Raw genomic sequence first — 26,380 nt, 5'->3', positions numbered from 1 at the left:
TGCTTTTTTCCATCTCTTAACCATTGGTGTCATTGTCAGTCCCAATCTTCATCCCACAGCAAGACTTTTGGAATGAAAGTTGCTGATTGCCCATACTTTACTTTGTGTAAAACAAATTTATAGAATAATTGAACAGTCAAAATAGGTTACTCTGCAAGGTCTCTTGAAAGAAACAAAATTCTTCATGGCTATATGTATCAAACCTTTTAACCCATACATAATACAACTGTATGGTAATTAAGAAATATGACCACTTGTAGTCAGGTTGTCACTTTATCATCTTTCAATATGGAGTCCCAGTCTTCTGGAATACATTTTCTATATCTCCATCTTCTCAGCAACTGCTTTTGTAAGTACTTTGCACTTACTCAAGAGCAACAGAGCATGAGCAAGAGATGGTCACTTAAATACCAGAAGTTGTTCTGCATATTGTAAACATCCCTATCCATCAAAGTGTTTTCATCAAAATATACAATTTTGTTGACTAATTGTAACATTAATCTCTCTTTTGTATATGTCCAGCAAGTCCATATTACTGGCGTGTATGACAATTTCATTTGTTCTAGTGAGAATATTTTTCCCCCTTACCTTCATCAAGGGTAATTTATTTTAATTTCTATTGCAAAGCAGACCTTTTTCTGTGTCTTTGTAGCCAAATGTGCATCACTTCATCATGCCATTTCACTGTTTCCTAGGGTTATGAAGATTGGCTTCGGCATAAAGCTGACAATGCAATGAACCAATGCCCTGTTCATTTCATTCAACATGGTAAACTGGTTAGGAAGCAAAGCCGAAAATTAAGAGTAAGTAACTATGACTTAATGGATTTTATTTTTTTAGGACTTCATAAATCAATGGAATTTTAGACTTCATTTCACACTTCTTGAAAAACAATTATACAGAAATGTAGTGTGGTGATGTAGCATTTGTTATATTTAACAGAGATTAGATGTACAATATACTAACTTGTAATTAAATGACTCTCAAAAATTTTAGACGCTAGATGTGTGCTGCTTTATTTCTACTTTTAACTCATCGTAACTGTCCTGTTTGTTTTCCAATTTTTCACTTGGAATTGAGCTTTGTCTTTTCTCCATTTTCAGTCCTCTGTGGTTATGCACATTAATGACTTATTTAAGCCTGATTATGATAGTCAATGCTATTGATTTATTCCATGTGTGCAACATGTATACATAGAATACATACATAGAATAAACCAGGTTGGAAGAGACCTTCAAGATCATCGCGTCCAACCCATCAACCAATCCATACACATACACATCTGCACAACACATTCACAATATTTCCATTACTACCCATGAAATCACAGCCTCTTCATTTGCTTTCTGAATGCTGCTACATATCTTCTGTGGGTTTTTTAAAAGGTTATTTCCAGAAACTAATTTCTATGGTTTTTTTTGAGTTTGGTTTTGTGGGGTTATTTTGAGGTGAGGGAGGAAGATGAACTTTGCCAAGTTCTAAAGAGAATAATAATGAAACGTTGATAGATATTATTTTGGGGGTTTTGGTTTTTTTTTCCCCCTCTTATTCCTGCCTTTTTTTTCTTTTGCAAATTGTTTAGATTATTAACTTCTGTTTTAATAGACTGTTGTATTATAGATAACTCCTGGCTTGCAGGATGACTTGTATGCCATGTCTTACAGAACCTAGCTAGATTTAATTAATAAATAATAAAGGATCATTCAACACTATGATTTGTGAAAATCAAAAGTAATAGGGTTCTTCTGTCTTAGTGAATTTGATCTAATTCACTTTCTGATGTGTAAAAGCTTTCTTTGGTAACTTAAACTCCAGACACAGCAGGCTTTTTCTTCTTTTTTTCTTTTTTTCCTTAATTTCTTTTTTTCTGTCATGCTTGTTCTTGTAGTGACACTTCACTGTCAGGAGAGGTTTGTTTGGTAGACTGGCCTCCTGACTTCTGACCAAAGTCAATGTTCTGAATAGTTTTGATATTTTTACTATTATGGCATCTGTAGATTAAACTTCCAGTAGTATTACTGTGTTTGAGGTGGCTGGTAATAAAATTAATTTTGTTTTCAGTAGTAAAGAGAGCTAGTAAAATATTTATGTGGTATTCTTACAGTTTGTTGTAGGAATAAGTGGGTTTTCTGTCACTGTTGTTGTATAGTTGTCTTAATTACCTCAAGCATGCTTTCAGGACAAGATGCAAGCAGGCCAAGACGTTTATTATGTTACACAGCAAAGTTATATAGTCTTTTTGAAAGCATAGGTGTCGCATCTTAATTGGCTATTTTCTACTGGTATGCATGTAATTAAAGCACATAATAGGTCAAAGTAACAAAACAACATTTTAACCCATCCAACCAAATTCTGCCCAGTTTCTCTCCTTTTGTTACAAAGTGTTTACATTCCTCTCTGAGCTATAGACTAAACATAGCTTTCTCTAATTCTAATAGAGGCAAATCTTCCCCCTGCATTTCTGCCTTTTTGTTTTTCTAACAAGAACACACTATTAATTGATCTTTCTAACATTTTTCACATAATACACAAAAGCAGGCAGGGTAAAATTAGCAATCTAACAAAAGCAATTAATAAGATTAGCAATCCAGTTTTGATAAAAGATTTTGCCCACCCAGGTAAGCTCCAGTTTATTCAAGCTACCAGTTTATTCAAGTTAATTCCCTAACAGTGTTTGATCTGCTTTTGGTAAAGTTCTCACTTTGAGGGCTTTATTATACTTTATCATATCACCATTTTTCATAATGATTTCATGCAACAAATGCAAGTCCTTTTAAGAACACATCCTGGAAGAATAATGCAACTTGAGCACTAATCTCACTTGTTGGGTTTTGCTGCTCTTCAAGATGAAGTCTCTATTGTTCAGGCTGGCTCCAATCAGGGCATTCACTGCCACCACTTCTAAATCTACCCCTTCACTCTTTAAGGACGTTAGCTTTGCTTTCCTGTGTCTGCACAGTGTACATAGCCGTAGTCAAAAGGAAATACATGAGGAAATTCAGCCCAAAATTCTTTATTAGGTAGAAGCGTAGCTTCCTGGCCCTGCCTGCCCCCACCCCCCTGCCCCTAAGAAATGGAGGAGCCAATTGTCATTATGGGGTGTTGGGTTTGTTGTGTGGGGTGTTTGTTTGTTTTTAGTGTCTCTAAATTTTGTTTGGATACTGAATATTAGGAAACTGTACAGCATTAGAAGTCACAGTCTATATAATCTGCAATTTTTCATTGCCGTTGGTGTAAAAAAAAGCCTAAAAGCTTTTTTTGTATCTACAAGAAGTTGTGTCATTTGTTATCATTATCCTAGTTCTTCAGTATGTATCAGTAAATCCTATCTAGGCTGTCAACATTTTATTTTTAAATATTTCTATTGATTATTGTTATCAGTCCATTTTGCTTAACTAGAATTAACTGAATCCTGCCAACTGTTAAGGATATATGAATTTAGCTTTATGTCACAAGAACCGTGATTAAGCTGAACTGCATGATAATGAATTATGACGTAAAGGTATATTGTAATATATCTTAAGTGATAGGAAAAATATTTTGGTGGGGTTTTGAGACTTTGATATTCTTAAAACATATGTAGTACTTGCAAAGTTATTATCCTGCAAGGTACTACACAATAGGCCTCGGTCATTCTGTAAGTTGTTACTCTGTTTTCCAGGTATTTCTGTATTTTTTTTACTCTTGTGATAAAATCCTGGTGTAAATAAAATTTGATATATTTTCAACATATTTGAAAACAAAACCCTAAGTGCATTCAAGTTGAAAATTTGGGCAGCTACCTAAATGATAATTGCATTTATTTTGTTGTGTAATTTTGTTGTGTGGGGTTGTTTTGTTTTGTAGGTTGGAGATATTGTAATGGTAAAAGAAGATGAAACATTCCCATGTGACTTAATATTTCTATCAAGTAGTAGAGGAGATGGAACTTGTTTTGTTACAACAGCTAGTTTGGATGGTGAATCCAGTCATAAAGTAATAAAATGTTCTACATTTTCTTCTTACATTTTCTTTTTGCATGTAATTTTTATATAGATCACTGTAAGACTTTATGCTTATATGTATGAGCAAATAGAGTACGTTGTGTAACTATGTTTTTACCAGTTGACTCTAATTTCCCTTAAGGTTTGATTATTTTATGGAAAGTTTCTAAATATATTTACTTATGATTTTGTCTGTGGCCAGTGTAGGCATGCAGATTACAGAAGTAATGCACAAACATTTTTGTATTTAAATGCTTTCACAGTGTTCTGATTTGTGAGCATGCTAGGAAGTAGTTGCATACCATATAAGATGCCCAGTTAGGAGCATTTGAAGGTGCATCTTATTTGAGCTATGAGTTCTTAAGTGAAAGCTAGTAAACCTGTTTTGTACTGAAGTGTGTGTGTGCAAATTAATGTCTCTTATATCTGTCCTTAACTGATTTTATTTACACCTTTTTATTCATTTCAGACATATTATGCTGTTCAAGATACAAAGGCATTTCACAGTGAACAAGAAATCGATGCACTGCATGCTACCATTGAATGTGAACAACCTCAGCCTGACCTTTATAAGTAAGGAAATAATTCTTACCCATTTCATTTAAGGTACCCAACCAATAAACTACAGGAATATCATAATGAAAAGATAGTGGCTGCATCTGCCTGGTGAGTGTGGGCCCCAGGGTGACCTTGAAGTCAGGTTAGTCTTCCATCCATGCTCTTTTCCTGCAGGCAGTTCACTGGTCAATTCCAGGGCAGTGGTCTCCAGAGAGAGGGGTGCACAAGATGATCTATTGGAATGAGTGACCAAAATTGTAGAATTTAGGTTTATTTTTAAACCTAAGAGAAAAAATAAACCACAAATTTAGTAATATGCAATATTGACACTAATCATCTCCACCAAGAGGCTGCAAATTTTTGAAGTATTCAAGACTATTTGAAATATGAATTTACATCTGTTGTCATCAGTGATTGACCTCACCCAACATGCTTTGAGAAATTAGATAATGATAGTATGAAACCATCATGTTTAGCAAGATATGTCTCATTCTGCCCCTCCAGGAAGTAGGCTGGGGGTGGGCAAGAGGCTGGGAGTCAGGATGGCTGACCTCAGTTGACCCAAGGGATATTCTGTGCCATATAGTGTCATGCTCAGCAGTAAAGCTCGAGGAGGGTAGTCTTTGCAAAGTAGTTGTTGTTTGGAGACTGGTTGGGCATTGGTCTGCTTAGGGGATGTGGGGAGAGGTTACACAGAATACATAGAATAAACCAGGTTGGAAAAGACCTTCAAGATCATCGCGTCCAACCCATAGGTTGCCTTTGAGTCTCTCGTTTTTTTTCCCCGTCACTTACTAAACTCATGTCACTTCCACTTATCCAATTGTCTCTTCTATCCTGCTGCAGGGAGAATGAGCAAGAGGCTTAGGGGATGCCTAGTTGATATCCAGGAACCCAACTCACCACATAGGGAAACTGTACTTGGGGATATCCAGAGGGAAAATTGCTTATTGACTTTGTTTTTATTTAGTTTTGAACTCAGTTGTAAGTTTTAGGTTATGCAAAGGATAGTAATTACACTGGCTCATTACAGGTAGTTTAGGGAAAGATTTCTTGTTATTTCTTGATAATGGGTCTGGTTAGAAGATTTATTCCTGGTTTATAATATTTTTGCATTTGTGTATTTTTAATGTATCTATATATTTCTTGTTTATGTTCAGCTGGAAACTGGTCACTGCAATAAACACTTTCTAGAAAATACTTCTTAATCTATTATTACATATATTTTTAGAAGTGAGAGTAATATGTTTGTAAACATGTATGTAGTATATATATGCAGAGAATTATATGCCCTTGTAATGTACATTAAAATAACTGAGTTTTGGGGTCATATATGCATGTATTCTTACACAAATTAGCAGAGCTGATAAACTACTTGTTTATTTCTCTTGCAGATTTGTTGGTCGAATAAATGTTTACCATGACAGGAACGAGCCTATTGCAAGGTAGGAGTAATTCTGTATTTCTCTCATTTTCTTCTTAGAAATTTAAGGAAATGTCCACAGTGCTGTGTGTTCAGGAAGGTAACATCCAGGGAGATGCATATTGTATGTGGTGTAGGAGACAGCAGTCTGTTATCCTGGGTCTGGTGCCTGCAAGGGTCTGCCTCCTGTGCAAGTAGGTAGGGCTCATCCTGAAGAGAGTATGGTGCTTTCTGCTCGGGAAGCCGTCTGTAGCCCAGGACATTCCTTGTCCAGCAAACAGAGAAGAAAAATTAAGCAGTACAAAAGAAGGATGAGTTTTTTGTCCTTTCTGCCTAGGATCTTCTGTCTACCAGCAAGGAAGAAGCTTTCACTATCTGCTTTTGTTCAGGTCCTTGCCACAGAGGGCAGAGCATTAGGATGGAATGTTTCTCACTTGGGTGATATCCTAGACCACAGCATGCTATGAAAACGTTTTTCCCCTTTTTCATGTAAAAGATTCTTTTGAATAAATTTGGTTAGACATGAACTTGTGTGGAAGAGGAAAGGGAAATAATTGGAAAGTACCTTTTAATCTTAACAGCAATAAATTGATCTTTGTCTAAGATGAGAAGAAAATCTGTGGCATTCAGTCTTGGGTTCCTTTGACAGCACTCTGAATCATATAGCATCATTGCACTCTGAATCATATAACATCATTCCACTGGTTTAAATGAAACTAATTTCAGGTTTTACATCAGAGTTAGGGCCCTGGTTTTTGTTGTGGTGTTGTTTTGTTGGGGTTGTGTGTGTGTTTGTTTTGCTTAGAGTATTCTGATTTTGAGGGGTTTCATACCACAAGAATAATTTCAGTAACTGTAATGGGTTGGGGCAGATCCCCTCCCCACCACAGGCAGAAATAACGACTCAGGCAAACGGATTGCAAAAGTGATGAAAGTTTAAATAGAAAGCAGTGAATGTTACAGAAAACCCAAAGCGCAGTGACAAAGAAAGATCCCATCCCCACCTGAGGGTGCATGCAAAACCCCCAGGGCTCCTTCTTCCCCCTCCCTCTGCTGGGCTAGTCTCAGCTGGCCAGGCCTGAGACTGCCCATCCCCCTGTGGCCTTGGGCCCAATCAGGCCCATGGCCGGGAGATCTCTCCCCCAGTTACCAAGTCTCGGAGAGGGAAGGAAAGAGGAAGTGCCAGACTCCGCACTGGATCTTATAGTGGTGCAAAGAATTATGGTAGGAAATACACAATTTCTTGTGTCCATCCCTCTGGGCTGGACTTCTGGACACAGGAAGTGAATGCACCAGGGGGGCACCCAGCTCAAACTACAACATGCCACCCCTGTATTTCATACCATAATCCTTGCACCCAAACACATCATCAGATCAGAAAACTTCTGATGACATGTCCGGCAGAGTCCATATCTTCATCTGGGCGTCCACTCAAACAGTCTCTCATTCAGGCTCAAGCATCAGTCCATTCCAGTTGTTCTTCCTCATGTGATGGAACCTCCCAGCGACGCAGTCCTTCTCCTGCAGCGTGAATTCCTTGTGGACTCCTTGGGACATCCTGGTCACCTGGAAATACCTCACAACTTCTCAGCCAAGCCTTTACTCTCATATTCAGCGGCAAATTCTCCACCCCTGGGGCAGGCCAGTCGGAACAATCCGGCTCCACGACTGCCTTTTTCAATCCATCCAGGGTGCCGCAGCCAACCGCTTTCACGCGGACCAAAGCTACACGGATGCATGTCAGAGGCACTCCGCACCCCCCGCTGGGCGCTCGCGTACCGAGGCAGGACCGCATCCGGCTGCACAACCTCCACCCCCGGAAGAGGGAGGAGCTGCGCCACAGCCCACTGAAGAAGCAGGGAGGCGGAGCCAGGTGCTCGGCGCCATTTTCGGAACACGTCCGAAAACACCAGGGAAAGATTTACAGCTGCCGCCGCCGCCTGAACGCAGCCCGGCTCGGGCGGTGCCGCCGCCGCCGCTTGAACGCGGCCCGGCCCCCGCCGTCTCTGTCGCCGCGATGCAGAGTCCGAGTCACCTCCGGCAGTCGCTTGCCCGCTCGCCGCGGGTGTCCGCTCCCCGCAGCGGCCGCGGGCCGACCACGCTCTGCTTGCCGCTGCCCCTCCTCCGCTCCCTGCCGCTCCGCAGAGAACGAGGAGAAGGCAGGTCTCGCCTTCTTAGGCTACTCGAGCATTCTTAAGCTACCCTGGGCAGAAAGTCACAGAAAGAACCACCCCTCGCTGTTCCCAAACAACAGTAGGGAATTCCATGCCATCAGCTACGCACCAGGTATCCTTCTGCAGCCCACAGGAGTTCACACAGTCGCCCCGGTAACACAAAACCTGAGCCCCAACTTTCCAAACCCAAACCGACGCCCAGAACTAAATTTAAACTCTCCATCTTTTGCAATCCGAGCTGCAGTTGGCCCCACGTTGGGCGCCAAAAATGTAATGGGTTGGGGCAGATCCCCTCCCCACCACAGGCAGAAATAACGACTCAGGCAAACGGATTGCAAAAGTGATGAAAGTTTAAATAGAAAGCAGTGAATGTTACAGAAAACCCAAAGCGCAGTGACAAAGAAAGATCCCATCCCCACCTGAGGGTGCATGCAAAACCCCCAGGGCTCCTTCTTCCCCCTCCCTCTGCTGGGCTAGTCTCAGCTGGCCAGGCCTGAGACTGCCCATCCCCCTGTGGCCTTGGGCCCAATCAGGCCCATGGCCGGGAGATCTCTCCCCCAGTTACCAAGTCTCGGAGAGGGAAGGAAAGAGGAAGTGCCAGACTCCGCACTGGATCTTATAGTGGTGCAAAGAATTATGGTAGGAAATACACAATTTCTTGTGTCCATCCCTCTGGGCTGGACTTCTGGACACAGGAAGTGAATGCACCAGGGGGGCACCCAGCTCAAACTACAACAGTAACATTCAAAAATACTGAAGTTACTTCTTGGTGGTTGTGTTTTGTATTTTTTTTTCCATTGCTGTGTAGATAGTCTGACAAATCTGCTGCCTGTATGTAAAGTAATCCTTGTTTTGCAGTCATAGGGTGATTTGTATTACATATGCTGCAAAGTATTATTCTCAGCTGCATGGGGATCTTCACATTAATTACTTTAATCCTTAATAAATTATTTTTCCTATATTAATTTTTGTGCTTTGAAGTGTATTGAGCAATACCTTCTATGCCATTTATACTTTAAATGGAAGAGTACATTGTCCTTAATAAGTAATTTGAATGTGCAGGGCACTTAGTTTATATAAGCCTAAAGAAGACTTCAACCAGTATTTAAAAAAATTAAGAACCTTGTAATTAGAATGATGAATATTTGGGTGCCTACATACATAGTTTTTAGATGTGTTGGTTTAAGATTTGAATTGTGAAATTATGAGCTTAATATACAGGCATCTGTGTTTCAAAAAAAATCCTTACAGAGCTTTAAATATATCTAGTAATTTTGCTACATGAAATTAAAATGCTGGAATAAAACTAATGTCCTGTTTTATCTGGCTTCCACTAAAAAGTCTGCTCTTTCTTTCTTAATATTTGTTTTGTACCACTTTTATTTTGCAGGCCATTAGGATCTGAAAATCTGCTTCTTAGAGGAGCCACTTTAAAGAATACAGAAAAAGTATTTGGTAAATATTTATATTGATTATTTAAATGGACCCTAAGGTAATAAACATACAAGGCTATAACCTACATTTACTACTGAGCATATGATTTCTGTTGCTTACTTGATTTACAACTTTTTAGGAAGGTCTACTGTTGCTACAATTGCAGCAAAGTTATTGTATATAGTAACTACAGACATTTTTGAGAGGGGGATTTTATAGTTTTTGTCTTCAAGGATTAATGATGATGACTCGTCTTCTAAAAGTAAACATACGCATTTTGAACAATCACTGTGAATTTTTCTTGTCCCAAAGCACTTAATGAGCCTGTTGAAAAGTGTTAAATCTTCTTTGCTCCTTTGTTAAACAGATACTCCAAGCAGATACAAATATGCCTGGGAGACCAAAACCCAAACACTTAAAACAGTTCCTGATGGAAATTAGAGTTTCTGTTAGACTTTCTATTAACAGTATGTTTTATGTGTTTGACTGTTTTAGCAGAACTAGGAAGTACAAACTGAGATACATATTTTTGGTAATTCTGCAAGAAAGCATAGTGGGAGTAGTATGTAGTTGTATAATCTTGCAAGTTTTTCTGCAAAAAGAATGTAAAAATATACATTAATTTAAACTTGTTCTCTTTATTTTTAGTTGTAATCTAAAACAGGTGAACTAATTATTATGTAATAAGTATTGCTATACTTCCAGAATGGTTTTAGTATTTCTGTCAACTTGTGTATTGGGCCAGTGATGTTCCTAATACAAGTGGTTGATTCTGGTCTGCCTAATGCATGCACTGTTTGCCTACTCTCTACAACTACCTGAAGGGAGGTTGTAGACAGACGGATGTTGGTCTCCTCTCCCAGGCAGCCAGTACCAGGACAAGAGGACACAGTCTCAGGCTGCGCCAGGGGAGGTTCAGGCTAGATATTAGGGAAAAGTTCTATACAGAAAGAGTGATTGCCCATTGGAATGGGCTGCCTGGGGAGGTGGTGGAGTCACCAACATTGGAGGTTTTCAGGAGAAGGCTTGGTGCCATGGGTTAGTTGTTTAGGTGGTGTTGGATTGGTTGATGGTTTGGATGCGATGATCTTGAAGGTCTCTTCCAACCTGGTTTATTCTGTGTATGCATGTATGTATTCTATGTATTCCCTCAGCACAATCCATATCCTAAACAATCTTTTTTAGCACAGTACAAGTGTGCTGGTTTCATAAGCACTTTAAGGCCATCTCTCAATCTGTGTTATTAATAGGAAATAGGTAATATCACTCTTTTTGTTAATTATTTAAATTTCCTGAAGTAAGCAAAGTTGATGTTTGCCTTCTAATCTTTTTGGATGTACCCTGTAGTTTAGCACTATCTGGATTTTCTTTTACAGTGTATGATGTAGGTTTTAAAACTGAAGCCTAAACAGAAATTTGAAAACGCAAGGGAATTTATTCATAACTCAGCCCTGGTTTGACTTTGATACGTAGGAACATGTTAGCAATTGGGAACTATAGAATAGAATAGAATTACCCACATTGGAAAACACCTTAGCGATCATCAAGTCCAACCCATCATCCAACACCATCTAATCAACTAAACCATGGCACCAAGCACCTCATCTTCTAAAACATCTCCAGTGATGGTGACTCCACCACCTCCCCGGGCAGCCCATTCCAATGGCCAATCACTCTTTCTGTGAAGAATTTCTTCCTATCATCCAGCCTAAACCTCCCCTGGTGCAGCTTGAGACTGTGTCCTCTTGTTCTGGCGCTGGTTGCCTGGTAGAAGAGACCAACCCCCACCTGTCTAAAACCTCCCTTCAGGTAGTTGTAGACAGCAATAAGGTCTCCCCTGAGCCTCCTCTTCTCCAGGCTAAGCAGCCCCAGCTTCCTCAGCCTCTCCTCATAGGGCTTGTGCTCCATACCCCTCCCCAGCTTTGTTGCCCTTCACTGGACACATTCCAGCAACTCATCTTTCCTAAACTGAGGGACCCAGAACTGCTCTGGAATGATTTGTATATGCTCATTAAGATTTACCTCCAGGTACCAATATATTGAAGTAATTTCTAGCTTTTGATTATCATCCAAATATATTTGTTTTTTCCTTCAGACTACAGAGAATTAAAGGAATGACAAGAGTAATGTAACGAATTGTGCTTTTTTGAAGTTACTGTACTGTGCAATCTTTACTAAAGCAAGTTGTTTAATTTCAGGTGTTGCTATCTACACTGGCATGGAGACTAAAATGGCGTTAAATTACCAGTCAAAGTCGCAGAAGCGATCTGCTGTAGAAAAGTAAACTTTCTAATACTAATTTTGGGGGTGGACATATTTTGGGGTGGAAATTGCAGGTTTGAATGGGGAATAAGAGGGGACTTTTTTTTTCTTTCTCAGTCTGTTTCATTTATTTAAATTTAAAGAAGAGGTAGAGGGACTTGAAATTTTCCCTTTTTTCCCCTTAATTTTGTTACTTATAAAATCAATTGTATAGGGCCATGTTTTTTAAAAAGCCACCTTAATTCAATGCTTACCTTCTCAACATATGTTTTGCTACTGTGTAAGACTTTTCTTGCACTGGTTGGAGTACCCCTACTGACAGTTTTCCAGGGTTATGTGCTTCAATACCCTAACAGTCCTTTGCATTGCAATTAAGGCTTGAGTTCAATAAAAATAACTTTTTGGATGCACTTCAGATCAGCTACAGTAACACAAAGCCTATCTGTCTGTAGCAGGTTTTCCCTAGTTCAACTGAACTTTAAAGTACTATGCGAACATATATGATGGGAAAAGAAGACACAGCTATCCTCAATGAATGAGCTCTCATTTGTTGCTTATTTGGTAGAAATAGATTAATTTTCCTGCACTACTCTGCTATCTGAAATTATCAGCACCGTGTAAGGTGTCCAGTCTTCTCAAAAACAAGAGAGTGTCATTGGTTAAGGCAAGATTGATGAGTGATCAGCTGATACTCTTATGCAGTGGGTGAGCAATGATGATGCATTGCTTTCTATTGTTACTGGTGTATGACATACGGATTTTAGCTCATGCCCATTATTAATGAAAATATAATTTGTTCTGTTTTTTCATATCTGCTAGAAAGTGATTACAATTACACTGTAATATAAACTTAAAATGTAACATATGTATAAAGTGACATATACTGAAAAACTGATGTCTACATAGCAAAATGGTTTTGATTGATTTATAGCTCTATAAAAGTACTTAGGTAAGAGTTTTTATATTGGCTCAGAGAGACAGCATGAGAAGGTCTGCAGATGTAAGCCTATTTATTCTGTTATGGTTCCATCTATGCCATTATTTCAATTAAGATGCTAGATTTGGTAATGTATCACACACATTTTGGATACAATTATAGCAGTTACCATTTTAAATAGAAAATGGTCTTAATTTTTCTTCATTAAGAGAACTGTAGAAAAGTTACTAACATCATAGCGTTGTTAGACTTGCAACAAATGTTGGACTGAAGCACAGGTCTAGCATTTTTTATTAAATGGTAGGCTATATACTAATGAAATTCTTATTTTGTCTTTCCTTTCATAGATCTATGAATGTATTCCTTATTGTATACCTCTGTATACTCATCAGTAAAGCACTAATAAATACTGTCCTGAAGTATGTCTGGCAGAGTGAACCATTTCGTGATGAGCCATGGTATAATCAGAAAACAGAGCCAGAAAGGAAAAGAAATTTGGTATGAAAATAAATTAAAAAAATCAGAAAAAGATCACTAAACCTTAATGTATAATAACCATACTGAAAAGTACATACAGCCTACTTGTTTACCATTAAAGTGTTGCTTTTTTGTGCTATACAGTGATGACAGTATATTTGTAGAAAGCTTGTGTGTTAAATATTTGTACTTAAATTGTATGTGTGAATTTAATGAGAAAACGTCTGGTTTAGTATGAAAAGCCTCATGAAAGCATTTCAGAGTTTCCTGTCATTTATGTGAATTACTGAAGAACTACCCTGTTACAGACCGAGAGGAATCCCACAGCTGTTGGCAATCATATAGCTAATATGTTCAAAAGAATCCTCTGTAGGAATCTGTGTAAAAATGCAGCTCAAAAGTTTAGTTTCTTACAGTTCTGTAACTCTGGTGTAAGTACCAGAGACCAGTAACAGCTGTCGGTGCCTGGTGCCCTTATGGGCGCAAAGATATAGTCCGGAACAGATACCCCGATGATACAAAGCAATGAACTGAATGCAGCACCAAAGAAAGCATAATCACTGAATCTTTCAGACATAGGGAGGATTTCCTTTTTTACTTTAAATGAATGATGAGCACATAACAACCAGGCATATTCTAGATACTTCATTATTACCGCTAACACTATCTCAACCTGCTCAGCAGGCTGACTACACCTCCAGCAAGCCTCCGCCACTGAAAAAAAATCAAACCAGGTTATTCTCCATGTAATGCTGCCTGAAAGTTAGGTAATTTGGTAATCTTTGAATGAGTTACTGTAGTTTTATGGTATTTTTGTGTTGAGAATGCACATTTTATTGTTTTCCGTATTTTCCATTCTCGAATACTAGTTGCTCTAGAACTTTGCAGCATTTGCGTAGCTATATTCTGCATCTCTGACTGTAAAGAAAACTACAAATCTAAAACAAGATTTTTATTTTTTCTCATGCCACATTAGTTGTTAAAAATCATGAAGGTATACATCCTGTGCTGAACTGTGAGCTGTGAAAGGTGTTGCTTCCTGCTTGAAAGTTATTAGACAAAGTTAATTTACAAATGTATGTAGTCATATTTTGGGGGTTGATGGTACATGAAAAATCGTTATGTTCATCTTGTTTCTTTGGCAGTTTCTTCGAGCTTTTACAGACTTCCTTGCATTCATGGTTCTTTTCAACTACATTATTCCTGTATCCATGTATGTCACTGTGGAAATGCAGAAATTTCTAGGTTCTTATTTCCTTACGTGGGATGAGGAAATGTTTGATGAGGACACAGGTGAAGGACCACTGGTGAATACTTCTGACCTCAATGAAGAGTTGGGACAGGTAAATGTCATCAAATGATGATTTTATTTTTTTTCCTACCATATTTTTTTAATTATAAAATTGTCACTTCAATTTTTTAGTTCTTTAGTTTGCATTTTCTTTAGTCCCAATTAATTTTTGAAAAATCAGACCTCAAATTTAATTTTAGAATTAAATATTCTGATTTCTCACCCAGAGGAAGTCAGTTACTATTACTGTATTAGTAAAGGATAAATGCTTCAAGACAGTAATGATTTCTCTTTATTGACTGTAGAGAGAGAGAATATATAAGCATCTAAGTTCCTGAGAGTGAAAATCAGATGCAAAGGAAAAAAAAGCCAAACCAACCAAAAAAACCCAAACAAAAAGCACCCAGCGTTTAATCTGACTATACTGAGAGCAGATCTTTAGATACAAGTTTGTTTCATCCCATAAAATGATTGTCAGTCTCATTTTGGGGGGGGGGGGGTGGTAGGGAGGAAGAAAAAATTTTTTAGTATTCTGTGTTGAGAAAATCATCACTGCCACAGATATGTATGAATGTTTTTCAGATGATTTTCATAGGTTTTCAAGTAAATTAATATGGCGGTGTATTTCATTATATTTCCGCATCCCAACTTGTAATTAAGCTTTCAGGGACATATATCTATTTGGATAAAAGGTGGGGTGAAGGTCTTATTTTGGGAGACAGCACTGTCTCCCATAAGATCCTCTTACAGAAACAGTTGAATTCTGGGCTGTATGAGCAGACAGTCAGGTGGACTGAAAACAGCTTGAACATTCATGTAGAGAGTGTGATGTTCTGCAGTGCAAAGTCTAGTGGTGTACATGAGAGATCAATACTATCAATGCAATCAATCAATACAATCTAATCCTGATCGTTTATGATCTGGATGATGTGGCACAGTATACCTCGGATGCCACCCATCTGGAAAGCAGCTTGGCAAGAAAAGGACCTGGGGGTGCTGCTGGATACCGAGTTGAACAATGTGCCCTTGTGGCAAAGAAGACGAATTGGTATCCTGGTCTTCATTAGACAGAGTACTGCTGGCAGGTGAAGGGAGGAGAGCTGCATTTTCTGCTCTGCACTGTTGGGCGTATCGGAGGGAGTCCAGTGAAGGGCCACAAAAATGGTGAAGGGACTGGAGCATCTCTCATGTGAGGACAGGCTCTGATGGCTGCAACTGTCCAGCCTGGAGAAGGGAGGTTTTGCAGAGGATTTTATCAATGTATATGAGAACCTGAAGAGAGGGTTCAAAGAAGATGGAGCCAGGAGCTTTCTGGTAGTGCCCAGTGCCTAGAGGCAATGCATACAACCTGAAACACGAGGCTCCGTCTGAAATGGAAACACTATTTTGCTGTCATGGTTACTGAGTTGCCCAGGCAGACTGAAGTCTCCTTCTCTAAAGATAACCAAAACCTTTTCAACTGACTGGGCAACCAGCTCTTGGTGGCTCCAAAATTGAGCTTCTGCTGATCTAGCTGATCTGGTTTATAGTTCCAATTTGGTTTGATTTTGTTTTGTTTTTTAATGTTGTTTATTGTTTTATGTTGTTACCCTTAAATTCTGGGGCTCATTGTAAAAGATAAAATTAATGAAAGATTCAATACTGAGACAAAAGGAATGCTTCCAGGGCATTAACAATGCCCACATATATAACTGTGTGTGAACTTTTGTTCAGAGTCTTCATTTAAACTGACATAATTGTAGTGGAGAATTCTGTTACTACCTTAAGGACTACTCTGACAGTAACTGAGCCAAATCCAGGCATACACATCAAGTAACAATCCCTGGGAAATGGAATCTCTGTGCGTTTTGTTTCTATATCTGTCTTGCAACCAGACGTTGACAAGGCGCTTGAGAGAAGAGTGAAAGTTTAGATGTGTTACAAGGCGAAAGTTACCTTTACTACTGTGTGATAAAAGTCTTTCAGAACCCAGATGTCTGTGGAAGTCTGTGGACTACCAAAAGAAATTTTTGTCTTACTTTTCTGAAAGATCCTGCCTAAGGATATGGATCTTTGATGGAAGGTGCAGGCCAGGAATAATACTGGTTGTGTTAAGAAAACTTGGAAAACTCTCTGTTCATGTTCCTGCTTTTTTTAATTTGTGCTCATTTGCAGATTGAGTATGTCTTCACAGATAAAACAGGAACATTAACTGAGAACAATATGGAATTTGTAGAGTGTTGCATTGAAGGGCACATTTATATACCACATGTTATCTGCAATGGCCAAATTCTTCATGATTGTACAGGCATCGATATGATCGATTCTTCTCCAGGAGGAAGTGAAAAGGTATGATGACTCTTTGTATGTTCTTGGTCTACACACTGAAACATGAAAATTGAACTGTGCTGATGAAGGGAATAATAGAAATATAACATCTCTGGATTTCACTAATCAAAGTAGATAACTGCTGGAAATGCATCACAACAGAGACATTTTCCTTTCCTAATTTAGAGTAAGATTTACAGAACTTTTTCTGGTAAATAGCTGAAGAAGTGTAATATATGGTTTCTGTTTAATATTAGCCACAATAGGAAAATGAAGGCAGGAAACTCCTCAAGGGGGAAAATGAGTACTCAGTGCAAACACTTACTTAGTCATCGCTAAGTGAAGATGTGGCCAGAGAATAATTTATGGTCAAATAAAATTACTTTTAAGTGTCACTTAATACAGCCATATCTAAAATGTGCTACACACAGCATTTATGTCCTGTGTCTTTTTTATTGTGTGTAAAGCAAAGTTAGTTGAGAATTAAGAAGACTTCATACATCAGTGGATGAGCAGGATGTAAATTATAGCCAAAGGACATATTTTCATCTATATCAATACAATCTTAAATCATACTTTGGCCATACCCTTCACCGTGGCAAAACAAATCCTCTTAAAATACAGAATACAGAATTAACCAGGTTGGAAAAGACCTTCGAGATCATCAAGTCCACCTATCACCCAACACCATCTAATCACTAAACCATGGTACAAAGTGCCTCATCCAGTCTTATTTTAAATGCTTCCAGTGATGATGACTCCACCACCTCCCCAGGCAGCCCATTCCAATGGCCAATCACTCTTTCTGTGAAGAATTTCTTCCTAAAATCCAGCCTAAACCTCCCCTGGTGCAGCTTGAGACTGTGTCCTCTTGTTCTGGCACTGGTTGCCTGGTAGAAGAGACCAACCCCCACCTGTCTAAAACCTCCCTTCAGGTAGTTGTAGGCAGCAATAAGGTCTCCCCTGAGTCGCCTGTTCTCCAGGCTAAACAACCCCAGCTCCCTCAGCTTCTCCTCATAGGGCTTGTGCTCCAAACCCCTCCCCATCTTTGTTGCCCTTCTCTGGACACGTTCCAGCAACTCAACATCTTTCCTAAACTGAGGAAGCTGGAACTGGACACAGTACTCAAGGTGTGGCCTAACAAGTGCTGAGTATGGGGGTAGAATGACTTCCCTGTTCCTGCTGGCCACACTATTGCTGATGCAGGCCAGGATGCCATTGGCCTTCTTGGCCACCTGGGCACACTGCTGTCTCATGTTCAGCCAACTATCAAGCATTACCCCCAGGTCCCTTTCTGCCTGGCTGCTCTCCAGCCACTCTGACCTCAGTTGGTGTAATTCAACAGCCTTATGACTCTTACCTGTGGTTCTCAGAATGTGGTCCCAAGGTACATTGTGTTTTAATCTTGCAATTACAGCAACACAGACTGTCACTCCCCCAATCTGAGGTGCTGATGTAGTTCTATTAACCCCTGATAATGGGGTCCCATTGCGTGATGAATATAGCATGAAACCCCTGCTGCATAGTTAGATTCCAGAAATGCAGAGGGCAGAGAATCTCAGAAGTCCTTTATTACTGCGTCGTAGAATTCCCAGCATTACTGAGCTTTAGGGTGTCCTTAACAGAAAAAGTCCCCAAGCTGCGCCAGGGGAAGTTTAGGCTCGAGGTGAGGAGAAAGTTCTTCACGGAGAGAGTCATTTGTCATTGGAATGGGCTGCTCAGGGAGGTGGTGGAGTCACCGTCCCTGGAGGTGTTCACAAGGGGATTGGATGTGGCACTTGGTGCCATGGTCTAGTCATGAGGTCTGTGGTGACAGGTTGGACTCGATGATCTTTGAGGTCTTTTCCAATCTTGGTGATACTGTGAGATGAACTACTTAACAGAAGCAGAAGTCCCATATAGAAACCCTAATTCCCCAGTATAATCTATTACTCACAGTGGCTGTTTATATACTCTTTATTATCAATCACTTAACCAGTTGAGTCTCTCCAGGTATATAAACTCAAATCATTCTCCAGTAGGAGGTGCCAGCATCTCAGGATGTTGTTCATGGCACACATAGAAAAACAAGTTTGCATCTTGTAGTTGGCCAGCTAGAAAGTATTTTGCAATCCCATGCACTCTGCGTGTGTCTCAGTAAGACAGTGGCTGCAACAACAGTTTGAACAGTCAGAAGAATAAGGTTCAGACACAAAGAAACAAGTAGAACACAAACAGGTATCCATGAAATAGAAGTCTCTTTCTGATGTCAGAAGCTATCTCTACCAGCCATCTGAAACTTTGTAGAAAGTTACTGGCTCCAGCTGCCAAAATGTCCACACTTGTTTTATATAGCTTTGAGAGGTGTTCAAGCTGTGTTAAACTGAAGTGTGTAAGCCCTGTTAACCTTTTTCTCCAGGTACTGTGCCCCTCTCTGTGGACTCCTGAAACTGTCCTTGAGTAGTATTTAATGCAGGTTGTTCAAGTTTAATTAAAGTAGAAAAAGCCCCAAACTTCAGCCACATCCAGGCACTCAGGAGGCAAAAGATCCATGCTGTCTTTTCTGGGCATTAGCAGCTTGACTTGCATGGTAATACCAGTAACAGTAGCAGCTATTAAGCAGTTGTATGATTACAATTGGGAAAGACTTGGCTCCCCCTAAAGGGCAGGTGACCTGTGACACTGCCTTTATTTGATAACAAATAATACTAATCAGTGACTTTGCTAGCATTCCAAAAGAAAAGTTTTCAAAGGGACACTTAGAAGTGATCACACAATAACAACCATTCTTTTTATTTTTAGGAGAGAGAGGAACTATTTTTCCGAGCTCTTTGTCTTTGCCATACTGTTCAGGTAAAAGATGATGACAGCGTAGATGGATTGAAGAAAAACCATCTCTCAAGAAGGTCTTGTATATACATTTCATCATCACCTGATGAAGTTGCTTTAGTTGAGGGAATCCAGAGGTATGTGTGTAATCTAGAGATCTAATCACTGAAGTTTGAAATTGTTTTCAGCACAAAAAAATCGTAGTAACAAAAAAAATCAACTCGTCTAGAGCCTGGTGATTTTCTTAACATAGTCATACTATTTTGTATTCATATATGAAGTAAGAACAGTGGTTTGGGTTTTTTCAGAAGATACACTTGGTCTTAAATCTGTATGACGTGCTTCAAATGGGTAATGATGTATTTGTTGTATTCGTTCTCTTTCATTTTACAGACTTGGTTACACTTATCTAAGGCTGAAGGACAATTTTATGGAGATCTTAAATCGGGAAAATAACATAGAGAAGTGAGTGGTTGGAAATACAACAAAATAGAACGATGAGGAGTTTTTACTGATGTGTTTAATAAATCATCCTTTCCCTAGGCATTAATTTTTAATTCAAAAAAGTCCAAAATAGTAGGCCATTTATTTTTCTGTTACAGTGTACTAATATTTATAATATAGATCGACCTTGTAGTTCTGTATTTTCACTTAGTCTGTTAGTTTGACAGTATATGCAATATGAAATATTAATAGAAAAATAAAGGAGTGGTGTGGGATTCATGACTTAATCTAATAGTCCCTAAGAGCTTTAGAGACTACAGATATTTTTCCTTTGTTATATGTTAAGTACTATTTTCTTAACCGAAGATGGTGTGTGCACCATTTGTTGTTCACAAATAATCCATATAATTTACATGAGGGTAATATCTACAGAATACATTTTTGTAGCAGGTTCAAAGAAAATTTTAAACTGTGCTTTTTTTAGGTCATTTTCTTTTGACATATAGAATAAATCTTGCAGACCACAATATGAGAAAAAACTTCATTAAAATTTAAGCAGGACAGCTGTAGGAAAATGTTACCTTATGCTTCTGTAGATGTCTAATGGTTAAGGCCATTGTATATCTATCTCTTCCTGCGTATGTATTCTAACTACACAGGGACACTTTTGGACACAAATATAGGAAGCCTGCTGTTATTTTCCCCCCTTTCAGGAGGTTGTGAAGGACTTCTCCCGAAAGTTACTTCAGACTTTTATGGCTCAATTCATAAGAACTGGAGTCAGTATTAATTGGTGATTAATGAGAGCACTGTAATTACTAGGAATTTTCTTCAAAATGCACCACAGTTTGTAGACTAAGGCTTGATCCAGCTTCTTATTAGAATCTGTTGTGGCTTTTAATGAAATAAATACTGTGGCCTTTCCTGGGTTTGAATCTTAGGCCGTCGGATCATTCAGCCTTGGAACTGAATGATCTACAAAAATAAGCACATATGTTTTATAAGCAAAATATTAACAGAGATGAATCCTGAAGAGATTGAGATTAATGAAGTTGATATGCTTGACTTTCTGCTGGGTAAGGGGGCCTTTTTCTTAGAAAAAGGGATATAGGTAAGCCAGTAAATAATAAAAGTATACGAGCTGATGAATTACCCAGAAACAGGAGCTTGTGTTAATTTTTTCCTCCTAGAGAGGAAAGGAATGTAGGATAAGTAAATGTAGGATAAGTAAATGTAGGATAAGTAAAAAAAATAAAAAAATAAAAACCTCACAAATATAAAGCCTGTAAGAAGAACTGTAAGAAGTTTTTAATTTGAAAAACTTGACAGCACAGATTCATGAAAATAGTTGAGCATTTCTGTGAGATAGGAATAGTCAAAATAAGTAATAAAGACTTCTGTGTAACCACTTACTCATTTCAAGTTCCAAGGCTATGCCTGGCTAATATAGATAGGAATTTACCTATTTTATAAGCAGTATAATGTTCTATTGCAAGGTTTCTGGTCTTCTGACTAAATAAATTATATGGACTATATATCCAAAGATACTTAGGAGCATCACACAGACAAATTCTGCTGCAAGTAGTTAGGAGCTGCAGGTTTCCCAATTATTGTTTGTAACCTGCTGGTTTATTCTATACTAGTTTACATATTCTGTAGTGCATAATTTGCCATGTTAGAAGTCATGTTTTAATTGATATACTTGAAGTTGTTCAGGGATCTGGAAAAGCAGAGTTGTTTAAAAAAAATACTCTGTTTTCTGTTTCAGGTTTGAATTATTAGAGGTTTTGAGTTTTGATTCTGTGAGACGACGCATGAGCGTAATTGTTAAATCTTCAACAGGTAGGGCTGTCATATTCTATTTCCTCTCATATGGTTTTGTTTCCCTTGGATTTATTTCAGGTTTATCAAAGAGTTATTAACCACAGCTTATGCACTTTTCCTTATAAAAGAAGGGGACCTGCACTAGCATAAGTGTAGGTGTTATAAAACAGCTGGAAGACGTCTTTTTGAAGGCTCATACTTGGTGATTTTGAATTCCCTATGCTGTCTTTTTTTTTTTTTTTAGGTGATATATTTCTGTTTTGTAAGGGAGCAGATTCTTCCATATTTCCTAGAGTTAAAGAAGGCAAAATTGAACAAATACGATCCAGAGTTGAACGCAATGCAGTGGTAAGATTCCATTTTGTCTGTTCATGCGATACGGGAGTGCTGGTGGACAAGTTCACCATGAACCAGTATTGTGCCCTCATGGCCGAGAAGGCCAACTGTGTTCTGGAGTCCATAAAAAATGGTGTGGCTAGCAGGTTGAGGGAGGTGGTTCTTCAGCTCTACTCTGCCCTGGTAAGGCTGAACTTGGAGTATTGTGTCGAGTTCTGGGCTCCCCAGTTTAAGAGGGTCTGAGAACTACTGGAGAGAGTCCCACAGAGGGGGGCTGGAGCATCTCTGTGAGGAGGAAAGGCTGAAAGACCTGTGGCTCTTCATCCTGGAAGAGAAGACTGAGAGGGGATTTTATAAAGGCATATGAATATCTACTGGGGTCTTTTAAGACTATGTGGGAACAAGAATGACACGATGCCAATATGATGCATAAATTGTTCAATTTCATTAACTATCAGCTCTACTTTTATATTGTATACTCACACTATTCTGCAGTATGGCTGTTCTGCATCCTCATGAGCTGTCCATGCACCCTTTTGATCAGTCTGGTTGGTTGTTGACATTTGTGCAAATTGAATCTCAATCCCAGATTCACATCCCCTGTTGTGTTACAATGTCGTCTTACTGCTAACTTTCCCAATGGTTGTTTATCAGAACAGCAGTTCATGTTCTTTTACAAGGCTATTATAATACATATTCTGAACAAAGCTATCATAGATCACATTCTAAATTAGCTGCTTATGTCATTCTACATTAGTTGCTTATGCTAATGCTTCAAGACAGCCCAAGCCCCAACAAATATCTAAAGGGAAGAGGTCATGAGGATAGGGCTGGGCTCTTCAGTGGTGGCCAGTGATAGGATAAGGAAGAAAAGGCACTGATTGGAACATAGAAGATTTCACTTGAACTTACAGAGAACCTTCTTTACTTAGAGGGTGACAGAGCACTGGAAGAGGCTGTCCAAAGAGGTGGTAGAGTCTCCTTCCTTGGAGAGTTCAAAACTCAAATGATCTCCAGAGATCCTTTCCAACTCCTACTGTTGTATGATTCTATTATATCAATGTCAAAAAAGAAAAAGCATTAAGTGTTCTGACCTCCTGCTTGATCTGGTAACAGATTCATCTTCACAGGCACCAAGATTATTGTATACCAAAGTGCAGTATGGCACTGTGGTGGTTTGAATTAACTTTTGAATAAAAGAAAAGTGAAAAAGTTCACTGAAAATTTCATCTCTGCTTTCAATCCCTAGCCATAGCAGCTGTGACTTGCTGCCTTTGATTGCTTCACAAGCTAAGGAGAAAATCCATTAGAGCACAATGTAGTGACGAATGCACTTGTTATGGGGAAACAGTGCAGTGATCATATTTATACTTACATTTTTGCTTGCTGAAAATTAGCTTTGAAGTGCATGATCACATTTAAAAGAAATTCAGAATTTGATTTTACCCAAAAGTATTTGGAGTTGTAAAATACTGAATTTTGGTATGTCCAAAAATATGCAGATGCTTTACAATGCAATGTGACTGCCAACCTTATAAATAGGATAACATTTACTTGCAGACAGTGCTTGAACTGAAAACAAATTATTTTTAACAGGCATGTGAAAAAGTACCTGCAGTGCTCTTATGAAAATGCTTTGTGAGGTTCTACTATATGAAACACCTGTCTGACAATTACAAGTGAAGGAGGTTAATGAAACTGAAACAAGTGTTTACATAGTGTATATCCAATGTCTGTCAAGAGGGAGATCCAGACCAACAGTTAATTCTTCATCCTGACTAACTTCAAATAGGGCTGTCTCCTACAGATACAAGCTGCTGAAAGAAGATACAGGCAGCTACCTGGCACCTGTCCTTATTGATAGTAAGGCTCGAGCTACTCACAATGTCAGTGTTGGAGGGGACCTCCAGAGATCAAATCCAACCTCTCTGCCAAAGCAGGATCACCTAGGCCAGGCTGCACAGAAATGCATCCAGGCAGGTCTTGAAAGTCTCCAGAGAAGGAGACTCTGCAAGCTCTCTGGACAGCCTGTTCCAGCGCTCCATCACCCTCGCTGTAAAGCGTTACCTGTGTTCTAGCTTGTATCTGTTGTTCCTTGTCCTGCCACTGGGCACCACCAAAAAGAGACCATCACCTTCATCTTGATACTCACCCCTCAGATATTTATAGATGTTGATAAAATCCACTCTTGGCCTTCTATTCACAAGACTAAACAGCCTCAGGTCTCTCAGTCTCTTCATAGGAGAGGTGTTCAAGTCCTGCAATCATTCTCATAGCTCTTTTTTAATACTTCTTGGGCTGATAATAAATAACTATACTTTCTGGATTAAAGTTTAAGAAGATAAAGTACCACGTAACCGGTATTGTGAGAGGCAATATATTTGAGGTGACAAACTTCTTTCCAGTGTTGTAGCAGTTTTTTCCCACCTTAAGCAGACTATATGCTCCCCTTCTTAACTCATCACACAGTCCAAGAATCTGGTCCAGTCTGAAATGCCCACAGCTAAACTGTATTTTTCAGCTGACTGAAATGACAGATTTTTCACTTTCAACACTCTGATGTTTTGTCCCTGTCTCTGGTGCAACAAGACATAAAAATTAGACTCATCCTGGCTAATTGTACACATAGGGAAGGAAACCTTTACCTTGACTCTCTTTCCCTAGTAATCTCATACATCCAGTTAGGTCACTGCACTGTTTCTGTTCTCGAGGATTGTCTTGTTCTTCAGGTTGTAACTGCTTCCGCACAGAATCAATCTGACCCGTTTTCTAACCTATAGCCTACTGTACTATACTCACTTAATCATAAAAGTTAGTAATGGGACTCTTAATAGTAAATTCATTCTATTTTTCCAAATCTTCTAGCATAAACACCAATAAGAAATCTGAGAAGAGTTTTGTAAGAGACATTTTGTTTGTTTTGATTATATTCTTTAGGAGGGACTGCGAACATTGTGTGTGGCATATAAAAAGCTCACAGCAGAAGAATATAGCAAGGCACAGAAGCTGCTTCAGAATGCAAAGTTGGCCCTTCAAGACAGGGAAAAGAAATTGGCAGAGGCCTATGAGAAGATAGAAAGAGATTTTATTTTACTTGGTGCTACAGCTGTTGAAGATCGGTCAGTACCTTTCTGAGTTTCCTCAGTATATTCAAGCCATTTACATGCACTTTATATGATACCTTATTGATGAAATTGTGGGGAAGTTTTTGAGGAAAGGGATACAAAATAAGTATTAAGGAAATGGTATGTTAAAATTTACAAAATGGTATGTTAAAATTGGGAGGTAACCTTAATAAATTAGCAGTACTTCAGTGTTGGAAGGCATTAGCTGGAAGTGCTACAATTGAAATACTTCTCTGGGGATTGAAGCATTTTGTCTTTTAGGCAATACACATGAAAGGTGAAACTTGGAGCACTTCAAAAGTGTTAAATTTAGTAATTTATAATGTACTACTCCCTTAAATGTTTATAGATTTACACCTTGGGAAAAATCTGTAGATCTGATAACTTCTAGTGACGGTTTTTTTTTTTAATTTGGTTGTGGAAGTGTTTCTGTAAGGACCTCTACATTTCTCATTTCCAAGCAGTCTGTCAATGCATGTTGTCCATTGACTTCCACAGACTACAAGAAAAAGCTGCTGACACTATTGAAGCACTCCAGAAAGCTGGGATTAAAGTTTGGGTTCTCACAGGAGACAAAATGGAGACTGCTGCAGCTACTTGCTATGCTTGCAAACTCTTCCGGAGAAATACACAAATACTTGAGCTTACCACAAAGAAAATTGAGGAACAGAGTTTACACGATGTGCTCTTTGACTTAAGCAAAACTGTCCTAAGACACAACGGCAGCTTAACCAGGGATACTTTCTCAGGGTAAGGAAAAAGTTGCATTTTCAAGCCAGGAATTGGGGTTCTGTGCGTTTCATAAACTAAATGATTGATCAACATTCTACGTTTCAGTTTTTGTTGTGTCGTAGTCTGGGCTGGGTGCCCTCTGCCACAGGGGTGTTTCCTGTGTCCAGAAGTCCATCCCAGTGGGTGGACTCAGGAAATTAGGTATTTCTACCATAATCCCTTGCACCACTATAAATTTTGCGGTGGGGTCTGGCACTTCCTCTTT

General features: G+C 38.9%; 1 protein-coding gene across 7 annotated transcripts in view; it reads left to right on the top strand.

Annotated features, from left to right (window-relative positions):
• Positions 1-26,380, top strand: part of ATP11A (ATPase phospholipid transporting 11A) — a 138,528-nt gene that overhangs the window by 80,927 nt on the left and 31,221 nt on the right. For all 7 annotated transcript variants that reach the window (XR_008462331.1, XR_008462330.1, XM_054162851.1 and 4 more), the window contains exons 5-19: positions 696-803; positions 3,847-3,975; positions 4,453-4,556; positions 5,936-5,986; positions 9,529-9,593; positions 11,771-11,852; positions 13,119-13,269; positions 14,394-14,591; positions 16,694-16,867; positions 19,628-19,791; positions 20,048-20,119; positions 21,867-21,940; positions 22,167-22,270; positions 25,196-25,377; positions 25,882-26,133. Coding sequence is in view for 5 of the 7 variants with exons in the window: in XM_054162851.1 (XP_054018826.1) it covers positions 696-803; positions 3,847-3,975; positions 4,453-4,556; positions 5,936-5,986; positions 9,529-9,593; positions 11,771-11,852; positions 13,119-13,269; positions 14,394-14,591; positions 16,694-16,867; positions 19,628-19,791; positions 20,048-20,119; positions 21,867-21,940; positions 22,167-22,270; positions 25,196-25,377; positions 25,882-26,133 (1,910 nt within the window). In the remaining 2 variants the exon portion in view is untranslated. The remainder of the gene's footprint in view (positions 1-695; positions 804-3,846; positions 3,976-4,452; positions 4,557-5,935; positions 5,987-9,528; positions 9,594-11,770; positions 11,853-13,118; positions 13,270-14,393; positions 14,592-16,693; positions 16,868-19,627; positions 19,792-20,047; positions 20,120-21,866; positions 21,941-22,166; positions 22,271-25,195; positions 25,378-25,881; positions 26,134-26,380) is intronic.

Source organism: Dryobates pubescens, chromosome 7, assembly GCF_014839835.1.
Source record: "Dryobates pubescens isolate bDryPub1 chromosome 7, bDryPub1.pri, whole genome shotgun sequence".
Classification (NCBI taxonomy): Eukaryota; Metazoa; Chordata; class Aves; order Piciformes; family Picidae; genus Dryobates; species Dryobates pubescens.
The sequence above is the reverse complement of the archived record's forward strand: the minus strand, read 5'-3'. Positions and strand labels throughout refer to the sequence as shown.